Source organism: Macaca mulatta, chromosome 19 (assembly GCF_049350105.2).
Source record: "Macaca mulatta isolate MMU2019108-1 chromosome 19, T2T-MMU8v2.0, whole genome shotgun sequence".
In the NCBI taxonomy this organism is placed as follows: domain Eukaryota; kingdom Metazoa; phylum Chordata; class Mammalia; order Primates; family Cercopithecidae; genus Macaca; species Macaca mulatta.
This window is the reverse complement of record NC_133424.1, coordinates 1,302,668-1,319,719: the sequence shown is the minus strand read 5'-3', so window position 1 is coordinate 1,319,719 and position 17,052 is coordinate 1,302,668. Positions and strand designations below refer to the sequence as shown.

The window sequence follows — 17,052 nt, the reverse complement described above, 5'->3', positions numbered from 1 at the left end:
AGCTTAGGCAGGAGAATCACTTGAACCCGGGAGGCGGAGGTTGCAGTGAGCCGAGATCGTGCCATTGCACTCCAGCCTGGGCGACAGAGCCAGACTCCATCTCTAAAAACCAAACAACAACAAAACAAACAAACAAACAAAAAACCCTTCAATGCACAGGCTCCAACTCTTAATTCCTCAACAGTCTGGCTCCAATGCCTCACTTTGCAGGAAGTCCAACTCCAGTCAAATCCTGTTCATCCCTCAAAACCCTGGTTCCAATGTCCTTTCCCCTCGGAAGCCCTTTCTCTCTCCCGAGGCAGAGCTGGGGTCACCCCTGAGTCCCATACTCTGGTCCAATCTCATGGGGCCGGGGGTCTCTGCGTGCCTTCAGCATAGGGTCTGGTATGCAGTAGGTGCTCAATGAGCGTTGAGTGAATAAAGAAATACATGCATGAGGCCGGGTGCGGTGGCTCACGCCTGTAATCCCAGCACTTTGGGAGGCCGAGGTGGGCGGATCATGACTCAGGAGTTCGAGACCAGCCTGGCTAAATATAGTGAAACCCCGTTTCTACTAAAAATACAAAAATTAGCCAGTGTGATGGCACACACCTTTAGTCCCAGCTACTCGGGAGGCTGAGGCGGGAGAATCGCTTGAACCCAGGAGGTGGAGGTTGCAGTGAGCCGAGGCTGTGCCATTGCACTGCAGCCTGGGTGACAGAGTCAGACTCTGTATAAAAAAAAAAAAAAAAACAAATACATGCATGATTGGGCCAGAACGAACCTCAGACATGATCCTGGCCTGCGCTGGGTGTTGATACCGTGTCTACTGATTAAATTTGGAAGTGGGGGTTAGGTTTCCTGCCCTCTCCGCACCCGGGAGGCCCCTGGGCCGTCAGCCTCCGGAGCATCTTGGAAACAGGGCCACAAGCCACGGACCTCAGCCTCTATCTGACCCCACGGGTCCCAGCCAGGCCCAGGCAGCGCCCTGAGCCCCTGTCTGCCTGTATTCCGCAGCGCTGAGGGAATGCCTGCTGTGTGTCAGTCGCTGCTGTGGGTCCAACAATCCCTTCGCTGCGCAGCTGACCTGACGGTGCCACGGGGCAGGAGGGCAGCAGAGGAGCCCTTGTAAGCTGACATTTGAGCAAAGACCTGGAAGAAAGCCACGTGGGGGTTGGGGGAGCGCTGCACCGGGAGGGGGCGGGGAGAGGGCGCCTGGCGAGCCCCAGGAACAGTGGGGACAGTGGGCTGAAGCACCATGAAGGGAGAAGGCGATGAGGTAGGGAAGCACTGAGGGACACGAGGACCCTGGCAGCTTCGGGAGACTAGGAGGGCCTCGGCTCCATCTCGCGCAGGCCCCGCTCCTCGTCTCTTCCGCCGCCTGGACTTGGCCCCGCCCCCGTCGGAAGCCCCACCCCCGCTGGAACCCCGCCCCCGCCCGGAGCCCCGCCCAACGGCCGGGCCTATTTTGTCTCTCAGCGGCCACCGTCGCCCTGTCCGCGGCCGGCCGAGTGCGCAGCCTACGCCGCTCCCGCGTCCGCTCTCCGCCCCGCGTGCCGTGCGTGCCGTGCGTGAGCGTGCGCGGGCGCGTCGGCCGGCGAGGGAGCAGCAAACGGCCGGCGGCGGGCGCCGCGCGGGGGGCGGGCGGCGCGGAGTAGGCGGCGGCGGCCATGGCCGAGGCGTCGCCGCAGCCCGGACGGTACTTCTGCCACTGCTGCTCCGTGGAGATCGTCCCGCGCCTGCCGGTGAGGCCCGGGCCAGGGCGACGGGCGACAGGGTCTGTGCCACAGGCCTGAGGCAAGGCCGAGGCCGGGGCCGGGGTGGGGGTCGCTTGCGCGAGCTGGCCAAGATAGGGAAACTGAGGCTCGGGGCAGCGCCGGCCCAGGCTGGATCCGCGGGGAACCCGGGCGGTGCGGGCGCGAACCCCGTCCTGCACATGCGGGAAACTGAGGCCTGGGCGGGAGGCGGGGCCTGGCCGGAGCGGCGCAGCGGGATCGCGGCTGGGTGACCCCACATCCGCGGCGTTCCCGACCCGAGAGGCCGCGAGGATCCCAGGTGGGACCTCCGAGTCCGGTGAGCCTGGTTTTGCAAACGGAGAAACTGAGGCCTGGCGAGCAGAGAGAGGGTATTGCTCGGTGGCGCGGCGCAGGGCAGGGGCCAGGCCTGGCGGGGCCTGGAGGAGGGGATGGCGGGGCTCGGACCCCGAGAATAACGCCAGGGGACCCCCGCCGAGCGCGTGGTCTGGGGCGCCGGCGCCTCGCTGCAGGTTCGCCTTGTGGAGCCCTGGCCGCCGCCTTGGAGGCAGGCCCAGGCCCGGGAGGCTCCAGGCACCGTCCCGGGGTCCGAGCGCGGCCCGCCGGCGGGGCTTTGTGACCGGAGCCTGCGTTCTTCCCCTACCGGGGCTTGGCCGGGCAGCCCCCTCCTCCTCGAGGTGTTTACAGCCACCCCTCGCCCGGGAGGACCCTGGGCCTGGGCGTTCCGAGTGCTACTTCCTGCTCGTTCAGGGCAAGGTTCCCCACGCGGCCCTGATGTCACCTTGGGGGAGGTGGGAGCTGTGCTGGTCGGACGTGCTATTTCCAGGCCCCTTTTCCAGGGTTTCGGAGTCAGTCGGTGTGGAATGGGCTCAGCAGTCTGTATTTTTAATATTATTTTTAGGAACACGGTCTCCCTGTGTTGCCCAGGCTGGTCTTGAACCCCTGGGCTCAAGCGATCCTCCTGCCTCAGCTTCCCAAAGCGCTGGGATTACAGATGTGAGCCACCGTGGCCGGCGGTGGTCTGCATTTTTAACCCGTGTTCCCCTTCCCCAGGCTGACGTGGGAAGTGGTGATTTAGTCGAGCCACGCCTGCTTGATAGATGGGGAAACTGAGGCCTGTGGTGGCTCAGCAGGAAAGGGGCAGAGCCGGCTCAGTCCGGAGCCGCTTGACGAGCTTGAGGGGAGCAGCTGCAGGAGGTGGAGGGGTCTGGACTCCCCACCCCGTGCCCAGGGGAAGAGACTGCAGGCATTGAGGATTTACTGTGCTGTGTGCGTTGCCGCCTGGCTGTTGCTACGCTTTGACCCCTAAGGGGAGCCCAAGCCCCCAACAAGCAGTGCAGAGACCCAGGAAGGGGCTGGAGGGAGTCGGGAGAAGCCGCCTGGCTGGGGTCACAGAGGAGAAACGAGTGCTAGAGTGGGGCATGGCAGGACAGCGGTGCCAGGCCCAGAAGTGGAGAGAGAGGTGTGGTTTCCTCTCTACTGAAGCCACCGGGTTTCCCCTCCCCCGCAGGAGGAACAAATAAAGTGAAATCTCGGATGTGGGGTGAAGGCTCTGGGGCTGAGACTGAGCCTTGCCTTGCTCCTCTGTCTCCCAGGGGTCTCGCTCGCTTCCTGTCCCCACTGGCCGTGACAGGAGGGGCTGGTTGCCTGACAGCCTGCCTGCCTGGGTGAGTTGCAGGGCAGCCCCTCGCAGCCGCTGTGAGCCGTGGGACAGGCCCTGGGAGGCCCCCGGGAAGGCCGAAGTGGTGGCTGTGGCGGGGGGGCCGACGCTGCCCTGACCTGGCTGCACACTTAGCTGCTCCTGGAGCCTGCACAGGACTGGTGGCCTTGGACAGGGAGGACCCTGACCTCCTCTGACTGTCACTGGGCCTGGCGAGGCTTTCCTGTGGTCACAGGATCTCAGTGGTGACAGGTAGTTGTGGTCTTTGCCCTCACAGACTTTACAGGCTGGCCAGGGAGCCAGCATGGAACAGTGATTGACAAATATTTAATCATGGACGTTGGTAAATTCCTTAAGAGCAAATAACTACAGGGAGGGCTGCCGCAGGACTGCCTGTCTCCACCCCACAGGTGATCCAGAGGGCACCTGCTTGTGCCTTTGGAGCAGGACGCAACAAGGCGCCCGTAGACAGCGTTGTAGTGTCAGAACTTCTTTGTGCGTGGCGAGACCCTGTCTCTACTGAAACAATTAGTGGGGTGTGTTGCTGCGCGCCTGGAGTCCCAGCTCCGGGCGGGGGCTGCGGTGGGAGGAGCGCTTGAGCCTGGCAGGTGGAGGCTGCGGTGAGCCGTGATGGTGCCACTGCACTCCAGCCTGGGTGACGAGCAAGACGCTGTCTCAAAAACGAGTTTTCTGTGCTGGGAAATGGGCACACCTGGTTCTGGGGCGGGAAGGAGGGAAGGCTGCTCCGAATCTGGTAATGGGGAAAGTCCCCAGCCACAGCCAGCGCCCTCGAAACGGCGTCTCTGCCGATGGGGAGCTTGCGCGGCAGCTGAGTCTGAGGCGGCGGTGCTGCTGCTGAGACACCTGGGCTGGCTGGCAGGACACTCCTGCCTGCCTCTGACGCAGAGGAGACTGGCTGCCCGGCTGCCGTGGGCTGTGTGCCTGCCCACAAGGGCTTCCCCCAGGCAGCTGGGCTGTTCCAGGCCTCCGTTGCCTTCCTGGGCTCTGGGATCAGGCTGAGGCCCCACACGGCTGGGCCGCTCTCCGCTGGGCAGCCTGGGCCTCAGTCTCCTCACCTGCGACGTGGGTTTGGTGGTACGACTCGCTCCCCATGGCATCCGGTGGTCACGTGTGTGCAGAGTGGCCGGCACCTGGCTGCTCTCCTGGTGACTTGTGAGGGTGCCCTGAGCGGGGAGCCACACTCGCAGTCGGAGGCTCAGGCGACGGCACAGGGGCGACAATTGCCCCCACGAAAGGTGGTGACGAGGCCGGGCACAGTGGCTCACGCCTGTGGTCCTGGTGCTTCGGGAGGCTGAGGTAGACGGATCACCTGAGGTCAGGAGTTGAGATCAGCCTTGGCCAATATGGTGAAACCCCGTCCCTACTAAAAATACAAAAAACTGGCTGGGCGCGGTGGCTCACGCCTGTAATCCCAGCACTTTGGGAGGCCGAGACGGGCGGATCACGAGGTCAGGAGATCGAGACCATCCTGGCTAACACGGTGAAACCCCGTCTCTACTAAAAATACAAAAAATTGGCCAGGCGTGGTGGCGGGCGCCTGTAGTCCCAGCTACTCGGGAGGCTGAGGCGGGAGAGTGGTGTGAACCCTGGAGGTGGAGCTTGCAGTGAGCCGAGATTGCACCACTGCACTCCAGCCTGGGCGACAGAGCGAGACTCCGTCTCAAAAAAATAAAAATACAAATACAAAAAATTGGCTGGGTGTGGTGGCGGGCACCTGTAATCCTAGCTACTCAGGAGGCTGAGACAGGAGAATTGCTTGAACCTGGAAGGCGGAGGATGTAGTGAGCTGAGATCGTGCCACTGCTCTCCAGCTTGGGCGACAGAGCAAGACTCCTTCGGGGAGAAAAAAAAAGAAAAAAAGAGGCAGTGACGAGAGCGTCTGGGTGTCTAAGGAAAGGAAGCGTCAGCCGGAGTGGGGCGTGTGGTGGCAGGAACCAGACAGGCCAGCTGGAGCTCAGGCCGCAGGCGGCTGCTCAGACCCAGACTCGACCCTGCCGAGGAGGTGCTGAGTGCGGTGCTGTGACAGTAGGGTGTGGGCGAGAACATCCGGTGGGCAGGGACCTGCTGAGGGCACTGAGTCCCCGGGAGCCGGGCGGGCGCAGGGAGGTGGCCCTGGGTGCCGTCCCTGTCCCTGAGCTCCCTGTCTCTGGGTGGTTCCTAGGGTGGTCTCAGCTCTGCCTGCTCAGCCCCCCACCCCTGAGGGCCTCTGCAGTGTCCCCGAGTGGTGAGAAGACAGTGGGGGTGCTGGACCCTGCTGCCCAGGGTGGGGAAGAGGCGGCATGGGCTGGGAGCCACCGGGAAAGTGAGGGCTGCTGTGGCCAGTGTCACCGATGGTGCCGGTCAGGAAGTCTCCCCAGCTGCCCCCCAGCCCACCCTGTCTTCTCCTCGTCCCTGCAGCGGCCTGGCCCTCCCAGGCCTCCTGAGCAGCCCGGACGCGAGTCTTCCCGGGCTGTACGGCGTCTGTCTCTGGCCTCCCGAGCAGCCCGGACCTGAGTCTTCCGGGGCTGTGCGGCGTCTGTCTCTGGCCGCTGCTTGCTCTGTGTCTGCGGTTGTGCCAGATTCTGTGACAGTAACAGCCCTGCCTCGCGAGCGTCCGGCCGGCACCCTGAAACGACTCCGCACAGCTGGGTTCTCTGGAACTGGCTCCCTGCAGCACCCTGTGAGCATGGAGCCTGGCGTTGTGATCGGGCACCAGCAATACCCAGGGAACCTGTGGGTGTCGGCTGACCTCTCTGTCCGGCCGGCTGGTGCAGGGGTCTGCCTCAGGCAGCTGCTGGTGCTGAATTTCCTCGCACTCAGAACTCTGCCACCACGAGGACCTTCCCGAGCCTCAGGAGAGCTGCGGCACCCCTGGCACCGGCACGGACGGGCACGTGTGGGGTTCCGGTCCCCAGTGGCGGTGCCTGAAGCCACCTGGGAAGGAGAAGGCAGAGTTCGGGGTCTGGGCCGAGGCACCCGCTGGGGTGTGAGGTGGGGCCCCAGCAGGTCTAGGCAGCGGCTTCGCTCACGCCTCGTCCGCCCAGCTTGTCCCGGGAGTGCGTGGTGCGTGGGGCCCAGGGACAGACAGTGTGAATGTGGGATGTGGTGGCAGCTGCTGAGGGCGGGAAGAAAGGGGTGTAGGCGCCACACGTGTCCGTGCCTCTGCGGCTGTGGGGCCCACACACTGTGGGTGAGCCGGGAAGCTTTGGGCATCCTTTAGGAAAACAGTAGCCCGCACGGGGCTCCCACTGAGGCCGAGGGCCACGCCGTCTTCCTCCCTGGGTCTCCTGATGCGCACAGCTCCTTGAGGGCCCTGCCGCCCACGGGGGCCGAGTCACTGTCTCCAGGCAGTCAGTCCTCTGGGGCCTGCAGGTCCCCAGCCCACTCCCCTCCACACGCCTGGCCCTGGGCCCTCAGGACATGGGCCCTATGCAGGCCCTGTGGATGAAGGGCCCCGGCTGCCCTGCCAGGTCCCACCCAGGGATGAGGCCATCGCACCCCTCGGGGTGCACAGGTGGGGCCCGGTACCGGCAGGCTCCCGCCGCCCTTGCTGCCTGGCCAGCTGTTGCTATGGTGATGACGGGGGTGGGGGGGAGTGATCTTACCTCCTGCACCTGTCCTCCGAGGGAGAGGTGAGCAGATTCACAATCCTCTGCTAGGACCGGAGGCTCCAGTGGGGCCTCTGTGGGGGCCCCCAGTGCGTGCTGCCCCCGGAGAAGGTGGGGCAGCTCCTCCACCAGGCCCCCTTGCCCAGGCGTTTCTACCTGTGGCTGCTCCGATTTAATATGAGATCAAGCGACCTCTCGGCTGTGCCCTTGGAGGAGGAGGGTGGCTGGAGACCCCCAGGTCCAGCCCCTCCCACCACCTGAGAGTAGAGGCTCGGCCTCTACCCTGGATATCTGGGATCCACCTGTGACTTGCCTTCGTGACCAGAGCCTCGGTTGCGGCCTTTGGTGGCCCTGGAGGGGCTGGCCAGGGGCCTGAGGGACAGCCCAGAGCCCTGACAACACCCAGGAGCTGGGTCACAGCCCTTGGCGGCCGGATTTCAGATACGAGTGAGTCCTCCATGACAGGGCGGAGGCTTGGAGCAGAGAGGTGACCTTTGAACCACCTGGGGTGGGCATGCCGGCAGCAGGGCCGACACGCACAGGCCCCGACTCCCGAGTGGGTGCTGCAGGGAGAGGGTTCTGGACGGTGCTGTGGCACCAGGTCCCACGGCCGCTACGGGCAGGACAGCGGGGGCCAGGAGGAGGCCAGGGCTGGGGCAGACGAGTGTGTGTGTGGCCGGGTTGGGCTGTCGTGAGCCCGCAGTGTGGGTGGCGGGAACTTTCCGTGCGTTGTGCCCTGGACTGAGATGGGAACCCAGGAGCCCGATAGAGAGCCAGGTGATGCAGAGGGGCTGAGCTCGGCACATTGGGACCGGAGCGGCTGAGCGCTGTGCCAGCCCCCGAGCAGCTGGGATTACCGGCGCCACCACCGTGCCCGGCTAATTTCTGTATTTTCAGTAGAGACGGGGTTTCACCACGTTGGCCCGGCTGGTCTCAAACTCCTAACCTCAAGTGATCTGCCCACTTTGGCCTCCCAAAGTGCTAGGATTACAGGTGTGAGCCACCACACCCCGCCCCCCCTTTTTTTTTGAGACGCTGCCTCACTTTGTTGCTACAATCTTGGCTGACTGCAGCCTCCACCTCCCGGGTTCAAGAGATCCTGCCACCTCAGCCTCCCGAGCAGCTGGGACCACAGTCGCCTGGCCCATGTATTTTAATAGCTTTATCTCAGTGTTTTCACACACCACACAACCCACCCGGTGAAGCGTTTGTGGTATGTTCATAAAGTTGTGCAACCACCACCACAGTCTAATTCCAGAGCATTCTCATGGCCTCAAAAAGAAACCCACCTCGTCCCCGTCAGCCGTCACTGCCCGTCCCCTCCGCCAGGCACCGGTACTGTCTCTGCGGCTCGGCCTGTCCTGGACATTTCACAGACATGGGATCACACGCTGTGTGGCCTTCTGTGTCTGGCGTCTCTCACTGGACATCATGTCCTCAAGATGCATCCCCACCCGCGTGGCCTGGTCTGGGCCTCACTCCTTTCCGTGGTTGAGTCGTGCTCTGAGGTTCCGGTGGGCACTGGAGCTGCTCCCACCTGCCGGCGACGACGATGGACACTCACCTGCTGGTTTTGGCCCCGTGAACGAGGGTGGGCAGGTGTCTTCGTTTCTCTCGGGGGTGGGCCTGGAGTGAGGGGACCGTTCTGGCCCCGTGAACGAGTGTGGGCAGGTGTCTTCGTTTCTCCCGGGTGTGCCTGGAGTGAGGGGACCGTTCGCAGGTCGTGGGGTTGTTCCATCTGGGGGGCTTCTGGGCTCCCAGCAGGCCTGGATGGGGTCTCGCATCTCGTCCTCGCCGGCCCCGGGAAGTGGCGTCTCGCCGGGGCTGGCCGGCTGTGTTTCCCGGTGCGCGGTTTGGAGGCGTGTCCTGTGCCGGTCCTTTGCCCGTTTTCGGCTGGGTTATCTGTTTCTCTTTCCCTTTGTTTTTTTTTAGAGGCAGGGTCTGGCTCTGTCACTCAGGCTAGTGCCGTGGTGGGACCACAGCTCACTGCAGTCTCGACCTCCTGGACTCAAGCCATCCTGCCTCCTGCCTCCCCCTCCTGCCTGCCTCCCCCTCCCTAGTAGCTGCAGCTACAGACCTGCCCCAGCACACCCAGCTAATTTGGTTTTGTAGAGATGGGGTTTGGCCACTTTGGCCAGGCTGGTCTCAAGCTCCTGGCCTCAAGTGATCCGCCCACCTTGGCCTCCCAAAGTGCTGGAATCACAGGCATGAACTGCACCTGGCCTGGGCTGTCTTTTCTTTTTCTTTTTTTTTTTTCTTTCTTTTTTTCTTTTTTCTGAGATGAAGTCTCGCTCTGTCGCCCAGGCTGGAGTGCAATGGCGCAATCTTGGCTCACTGCAGCCTCTGCCTCCCGGGTTGAAGCAATTCTCCTGTTTCAGCCTCCTGAGTAGCTGGGATTACAGGTACCTGCCACCACACCTGGCTAATTTTTGTATTTTTAGTAGAGGCGGGGTTTCTCCATGTTGGCCACGCTGGTCTTGAACTCCTGGCCTCAGGTGATCCACCCAAATCACCCAGAAGTCCCCCAGATGGGCTCCCCCTCAACCTACGACCTGGCCCCCTCACTCCAGGTGATCCACTCGGCCTCCCAAAGTGCCAGGATTACAGGTGGGAGACACCATCCCGGCCAGCAATTTTTTTTTTTTTTTTTTTTGAGACAGAGTCTCAGCTCTGTCTCACTCCAGGCTGGAGTGCAGTGGCCGCGATCTCGGCTCACTGCAAGCTCTGCCTCTCAGGTTCACGCCATTCTCCTGCCTCAGCCTGCCCAGTAGCTGGGACTACAGGCACCCGCCACCACGCCCGGCCTAGTTTTGTATTTTTAGTAGAGACAGGGTTTTACCATGTTGGCCAGGCTGGTCTCCAACTCCTGACTTCAGGTGATCCACCCGCCTCGGCCTCCCGTAGTGCCGGGATTACAGGCCTGAGCCACCGCGCCCTGGTGATGGCGGAGTGTGCCAAGCATTCGTGGGGCCTGGGCTGAAAAGCGTGTGTTGCTTGCCGGCCTCACCAGGAGCCGGCAGCACTTTTTTTATATTTGTAGATGGTGCGTCTTTACTCTGCCCTCACGGTGGGTTCGCGTGCATCTGGCATCCTTCGCTCGCCCTGGCCTTAGTCCCTCCCCACCCAGCATGTGCTTCAGTGGCAGGAGCAGCTGAGGCGGGCACCGTGTGGTGTGGGCAGGGACCCAGCTGTCGTCCCTCCCCTCGAGCACTGCCCGCCAGACCCCCGTTTCTCCCCAGAGTCAGCGGGTGAGGCTGGGATCTTGCTTGCTGGAGAGGGGACCACAGCTGACTAGGTCCTAGCCCCTGCCCCGCTGGGACTGAACAGCCCCTGTGGAAACTGCGTCCCCAGAGCCTGGGGTCTGCGTTGGCTCCCCTCACAGCAGTACCCCTTGGACCGTGGGAGCCTCGTCTCCCTGTTTTTGTTGGTGTTACCTGGCGGTGATCTCGGGACCCCCGTATGAGCCCTTTCCGTGATGACACGTGCCGTGTGAGGCCGTTTTCACGTCGCTGCGGTGGAGTACTTTCCGTGATGACACGTGCCGTGTGAGGCTGTTTTCACGTCGCTGCGGTGGAGTACTTTCCGTGATGACACGTGCCATGTGAGGCCGTTTTCACGTCGCTGCGGTGGAGTACTTGAGCCCGCGGGGTCGTTTAGAGAGAGGTTGATTTGGCTTCCGGTTTCCAGTTCTGCAGACTGTGCGAGAAGCTTGCATCGGCATCTGCCCAGCTCCTCGTGAGGCCAGGAGGCACCACACGCTTTTCAGCCCAGGCCCCACGAATGCTCGGCCCGCTCCACCATCACCAGGGGCCCAGCCATCCATGAGGGGTCTGCCCCATGAGCCAGTGCCTCCAGCAGGCCCTTCCAGCCCTGGGGATCCCTTTGCAGTGTGAGGTCCACAGGGGATGGCATCCACCCTCGGCATGGCTGTGGCTTGAGGCTGGTGCTGGGGAACCGTGAATGTGGGTTTGGGGCTCACGCAGCTGTCCCCTGGCAGGGTCCTCATTTCTCCTCTGGGACATCACCGTGTTGGCCTCGCATTGTGCTTGGCTCTAGGGGGACCTGGGAATGAGGTCTTGCAGGGGTGTGGCCAGTGTGGACGTGGCCTCCCCCCAGCCAGGGGAACGAGCTGTGTGCAGGGCTGCCAGAGCATTCTGGAAAAGGGATATCGGGGCACCCCTCCGAGTGGTGCCACCTGTGTGAGTAGGTGCCCAGGCGCTGGTGATGCCCGTCATGGTGGGGCATCAGATCGCCGGGAACCACCAAAGGGTCAGCAGGTGGCCGGCAGAGGCCAGGTCCCCTCGGCTGCCCTCCAGGACCACAGGTTGGGAGCCACCCTGGCCAGCCAGAGACCACTGGGTCCGGAGCCCCTCTGTCCTCACCCCTGAGGGGTTTTTGCAGGTCATGCCAGGCGTCGCCGTGACCCGGCCTCCTGTTTTCTCCTACAGGATTATATCTGTCCAAGATGCGAGTCTGGTTTCATTGAGGAGCTTCCGGAAGAGACCAGGTAATGCAGCCCCCCGTTCAAGAGGCTGGGAGAGCCTTCCGGGCCTCAGCTGCCGTAGGGGTGGGGGCTGTGCTGGCGTCCAACCCCCCGGGTGTGTGGCTGGCAGGCCCTGGCGTCCGTGGCTCTGGGAGCCCTTTCCTCTGTGCGGGCAGCAGCGTGCCATTCCCTTCTGTGAGGGCCGGGCCGGAGGGGAGTGCTGGCGACCTGTGCAGCCGCTGACCTCCCTCAGCCTTGGCGACTGATCTGGTGACCCAGGCCCTCCGGGGAAGGGGCCACGGGGGCCCCACCCACATCCTCACGCTCAGGAGGTTGTTGGTGTCTGCACTGGTTTCCAGAGAAACCTGTGGTTTACTGGCGAGGGAAGAAGCGGCAGGTTATGGTACCAAATGCAGGGGCGGTGGCAGGTGGGAAGCAGTGCTGAGGACAGTGCCACTCTCCCAACACAGGCTTTTGAGGGGAGGGAGCGCCTGGCGCATGGGGACACGGGGCAGCCAGTGCTGCTGACACTCACTGTCTTCCCAGGAGCACAGAAAATGGTTCTGCCCCCTCCACAGCCCCCACGGACCAGAGCCGGCCACCACTGGAGGTGAGTCGCCCACCCCTCGTGCTTCCTGATCCTGTCGGCCTTGCTCAGGGCCCCGAGCACCAGCCTGTCCCCACCTTGCCTCCCTGGGCTCTCCCTGCCCGTACGGCAGAGGACATCCATCCCTCCAGGGGCCCGGGCTGGGTTTGGGGTGGCCCACGCTGCTCAGTTGGGGCTGATGAAAGTGAGACTTCGTCAAGGCGGCTCACACCAGCCAGGCAGGCTCTGCCCAATTCCCGCCTCCCTCCCACCCAGCACCCAGCAGGGCCCGTCTTGCTTTCTCTTTTGTCTTTGTGCCCTAGTGCCCCCAGCAGACTGCACCGGCCTGAGCCCCGAGGTCACGCCCCCTCCTCTCCCCTGCACCGGCCTGAGCCCTGAGGTCACGCCCCCTCCTCTCCCCTGCACCGGCCTGAGCCCCGAGGTCACGCCCCCTCCTCTCCTCAGCACGTGGATCAGCACCTGTTCACGCTGCCGCAGGGCTACGGACAGTTTGCTTTCGGCATCTTCGATGACAGCTTCGAGATCCCTACGTTCCCTCCTGGGGCTCAGGCTGATGAAGGCAGGGACCCTGAGAGCCGGCGGGAGAGAGACCATCCGTCCCGGCACCGGTATGGCGCCCGGCAGCCCCGCGCCCGCCTCACCACGCGGCGGGCCACCGGCCGGCACGAAGGCGTCCCCACGCTGGAAGGGTGAGGGGGCCCCGGGGGTGGCCGCGAGGGCCCCACGCCGTGAGGTCGGAAGTTCTGGTGCTTAGAATTCAGCAGCACGTGTTCCACGGAAGTGTGGCGTCATCCGAAGGCTCTCTGGAGAGGCCGCCCGGCCAGGTGCTCCAGCCCCGTGACCCCCACACTCTCTGAGAGCCTCGGTCTGTGACCCACTGGGAGTGGGGGCCCCACACAGCCCTTCAGAGACAGAAGTGTGCTGGTCCAGGGCGTGTGCATTGACCACAGAGCGGGGCGCAGCGCGCCTGCCAGGCCCACGTACTTTGGGGACTGCTGTTCACATGCGTATCATCAAACACCGTCCTGCCCTTGGGCCTGGACCAGAGCCTGGGCGAGCCTTCACTGGGCCCCCCTGCTGGTGGAGCAGAGCCCGGGCCTCCCCTCTCCTGGCGATTGATCCTTCTATGGTTGTGTGTCTCACCTGCTGGAAATATCATCGTTAAAAGTGGCTGATTTTGCCGCACGGTGGCTCAGCGCTGTAGTCCCAGTGCTCTGGGAGGCCGAGGAGGAAGGATCCTTGAGGACAGGAGTTTAAGATCAGCCTGAGCAACATAGGGAGGTCCCGTCTCTAATTTTAAAAAACTAGGCCAGGCGCGGTGGCTCAAGCCTGTAATCCCAGCACTTTGGGAGGCCGAGACGGGCGGATCACAAGGTCAGGAGATCGAGACCATCCTGGGTAACACGGTGAAACCCCGTCTCTACTAAAAATACAAAAAAAACTAGCCGGGCGAGGTGGCGGCGCCTGTAGTTCCAGCTACTCAGGAGGCTGAGGCAGGGGAATGGCGTGAACCCGGGAGGCGGAGCTTGCAGTGAGCTGAGATCCGGCCACTGCACTCCAGCCTGGGCAACAGAGCGAGACTCCGTCTCAAAAGAAAAAAAAAAAACTAGTCAAGGCCGGGCGTGGTGTCTCACACCTGTAAGCCCAGCACTTTGGGAGGCTGAGCAGGCAGATCACTGAGGTCAGGAGTTTGAGACCAGTCTGATCAATATGATGAAACTCCATCTCTACTAAGAATACAAAAATTAGCCGGGTGCAGTGGCGCATGCCTGTAATCTCAGCTACTCAGGAGGCTGAGACAGGAGAATCACTTGAACGCGGGAGGCAGAGGTTGTAATGAGCCAAAATTGCGCCCCTGCCCTCCAGCCTGGGCAACAAGAGCAAAACTCCATCTTAAAAAAAAAAAAAAAAAGAGCTGAGAGTGGTGGAGCTCTCCTGTGGACCCAGCTGCTTGGGAGGCTGAGGCAGGAGGATCACCTAAGCCCAGCAGGTCGGGGCTGCAGTAAGCCAAGATCGAGCCTCTGCTCTCTTGCCTGAGCATCAGAATGAGACCCTGGTTCATAGTAAAGTAAACAAATAGAAGCTAATTTAGAAGTTAATGCTGGTCCTGCCCTTGGTGCTTACCACGGACCTGGGCAGGCCTGGCGCCTCCCAGTGCGTGGGGCGGCCTCACCCCATGACTGGCCCCCTCTGTTCCAGGATCATCCAGCAGCTTGTCAATGGCATCATCACGCCTGCCACCATCCCCAGCCTGGGTCCCTGGTGAGTAGGTGGGGGTGTCTGTCCCCATCCCCAGCCTGGGTCCCTGGTGAGTGGGGTGGGCAGACGCACCTGCCCCAGCTGCCCATCAGCCACTCGAACCCCACCTTCCACCTCCAGGGGAGTCCTGCACTCAAACCCTATGGACTACGCCTGGGGGGCCAACGGCCTGGACGCCATCATCACACAGGTACAGCGTGGCCACGGCCCCAAGTGCCTGCCGGGGGTGGGCTGGGCTGCCCGTCCCTGGGAGCTGCCCCACTGCCCAGACCCAGGAAGCCCACAAAGGTCAAGGGGGATGCGGGCGCAGCCTCCGCGCTCCGGCGGGCACGGGGCAGCTCCGGCCTTCCTCCTGCCATTTCTGAGTCTTGGCACCCTTGGGGGTTCTCCTGTGTTCACGCGGAACGTTGTAGCGGAACCGCGCAGAGGGTTCACCCGCAGCCACAGTCCCGTGCTCGGGAGGCCACGCGGTCCCTCTCCCGAGAGGTCGCGCCCCGACCTGCTTCCAGGCACCGCCCATCTCAGCCTTGCTGGGAGCCCTTGGAGTATTTTGTCACTGGCAGGACCTGACCCTCACAGCAACCCACGAGCCGGAGCGCGGCCCACCCCATTCTGCCGTCAGGGGACCCAGGAGCGGGGGGCCACGTGGGCTCCGCAGTGACCTCCGACCCGGGGCGGGCTCCAAGGGGCCAGGGCCCAGGACAAATGCGGCCTCGGTGCTTTTGCAGGTCCTGCAGCCTCGCGTTTCAGAGCCCCGGGCCGGGCCCCCGAGGAGCTCCCGGCACTCTCGCCTCTTGTCTTTCAGCTCCTCAATCAGTTTGAAAACACGGGCCCCCCACCGGCAGATAAAGAGAAAATCCAGGCCCTCCCCACCGTCCCCGTCACCGAGGAGCACGTAGGTATGAGAGCTCAGTCTCCCAAGTAGCCAGGATTACAGGCACTCGCCACCTCGCCCGGCTAATACTTGTATTTTCAGTAGAGACGGGGTTTCACCATGTTGGCCAGGCAGGTCTCGAACTCCTGACCTCAGGTGATCCTCCTACCTTGATTCCCCAAAGTGCTAGGATGACAGGCTTGAGCCACTGCGCCCGGCCTCCGGCATTTTCCTGAAGGTCGGCTGGGAGGAGAGGGTTCTGTCTAGGTTCCCTCTGGCGGCCCGCGGGGGCACACACATGGCTTTTCTCCCTTCACTGGGCTCAGGGGTGGCCTCTGACTGAGGCAGTGGAGAAGCCCGCCCTTGAAGGCTCGGCAGGCCCCCTGTGCCCCCTGTGACCACAGCCACACACTCCCGCAGGCTCCGGGCTCGAGTGCCCTGTGTGCAAGGACGACTACGCGCTGGGTGAGCGTGTGCGGCAGCTGCCCTGCAACCACCTGTTCCACGACGGCTGCATCGTGCCCTGGCTGGAGCAGGTGAGTGCCCTGCCCACCCGCCCCCCGACCGCGGCCCTCCCGCCTCTAACCTGCCCCTTCTCCCGTCCCCGCCTCTGTCCCCACAAAGCACGACAGCTGCCCCGTCTGCCGAAAAAGCCTCACGGGACAGAACACGGCCACGAACCCCCCGGGCCTCACTGGGGTGAGCTTCTCCTCCTCGTCGTCCTCCTCCTCCTCCAGCTCGCCCAGCAACGAGAACGCCACAGGCAACTCGTGAGCCCGCGTCGGCCGCCGGGAAAGCACGGGTCCTTTCCCACCCATCCGCAGCCGGCGCCACACGGCACCCACGGACTGGTGCCCCGGCGGGCCACACTTGGCTGGTCAGCGCTGCAGGTCCCGCCTGTTCCAGGGCAGGATCCGGGCCCGGCCCACTGGCCCCCTGGCTCGGGAAGGCGTGGGCCACATGGTTCCCGCTGGGGTGTCCCCAGCCTCCCCATCCTCTGTCTAACCTCACCCTCTAAACGTTCAGCGGTGGAAAGATTTTTATAATTTTAAATTATTACTGCTTTGAAATAAATGGACGTTTTAGCTCACACGGCGGCCATGCATGATTTGTGGCAAAAGACGGGGCGCAGCTGCCCCACAGTGCTGCAGGTGCCGCCAGGACAGGCCGCGTGGGCCCCCGGCCTCCCCTCGGCCGCCTCCACAACCCGGAGTTCGGGGGCTCGGGACCATGAGGATGACCAGCAAAATTCAAGAACAAAATTGCTCCAACAGACTTTTTTAAAGGAAAAAATATGTGTATCTTGAAAGCTATTTAAAATACACTACTTACAAAGAGAAGCCGGTGTGTGGCTTTCCTTCTGCGCCCATGTGTCGGGAGAGGGCCAAGCTGGGAGGCTGGCTGGGCTCCGCACAGCCCGGTCCTGTCTCCAGGGGCCTGTGCCTCCTGCAGGGCCTGGCGCCCAGGACCTACGAGCAAGCCCGCTTTCCCGAGGTTAAGCCCAGGAGGCCTGCTGGCGAGGTAGGGTGGCGGTGACACCGGGTCGTGAAATATAAAACCAGAAACACCAGTGTTAAAGCACCAGGGCCCAGCACCTCCACCTCACCCTCGGTCGCACCTCAGGCTTCCACCGCAGCCACGCGGGTTCCTGGCCCCTCTGAGGAGCCAGACCCCACTGCTCAAGGTGGCTGGATGCCTGGCCTGGGGTGCAGCCAGCTGGGGCAAGGCCTGGGGACGTGTGGGCTGGGGGCCAGGACGGTGGGTTCGTCTCAGTTGCTGACGATCCACAACCCTGAGACCGAAGACTCAGACGATGGAGACGGATAAC

At 63.1% G+C, this 17,052-nt stretch overlaps 2 protein-coding genes across 9 annotated transcripts in view; one reads left to right on the top strand and one right to left on the bottom strand.

Moving 5' to 3' along the window:
* Positions 1-17,052, bottom strand: part of PALM (paralemmin) — a 168,303-nt gene that overhangs the window by 84,672 nt on the left and 66,579 nt on the right. The window contains exon 1 of one of the 5 annotated variants that reach the window (XM_077978814.1): positions 8,015-8,018. The exons of the other annotated variants lie outside the window; for them this stretch is intronic. The gene's annotated coding sequence lies outside the window, so the exon portion shown is untranslated. Of the gene's footprint in view, positions 1-8,014; positions 8,019-17,052 lie in introns of those variants that run through there. 5 annotated transcript variants of the gene reach the window in all.
* RNF126 (ring finger protein 126) lies at positions 1,557-16,506 on the top strand. Of its 4 annotated transcripts, none has more exons than XM_028838397.2 (9): positions 1,557-1,724; positions 11,450-11,508; positions 12,031-12,094; positions 12,569-12,699; positions 14,291-14,353; positions 14,471-14,540; positions 15,156-15,249; positions 15,645-15,760; positions 15,849-16,135. In XM_028838397.2, the coding sequence occupies exons 1-9, from the start codon at positions 1,650-1,652 to the stop codon at positions 15,996-15,998; spliced, it is 822 nt and encodes a 273-aa protein (XP_028694230.1). In that variant the 5' UTR covers positions 1,557-1,649; the 3' UTR covers positions 15,999-16,135.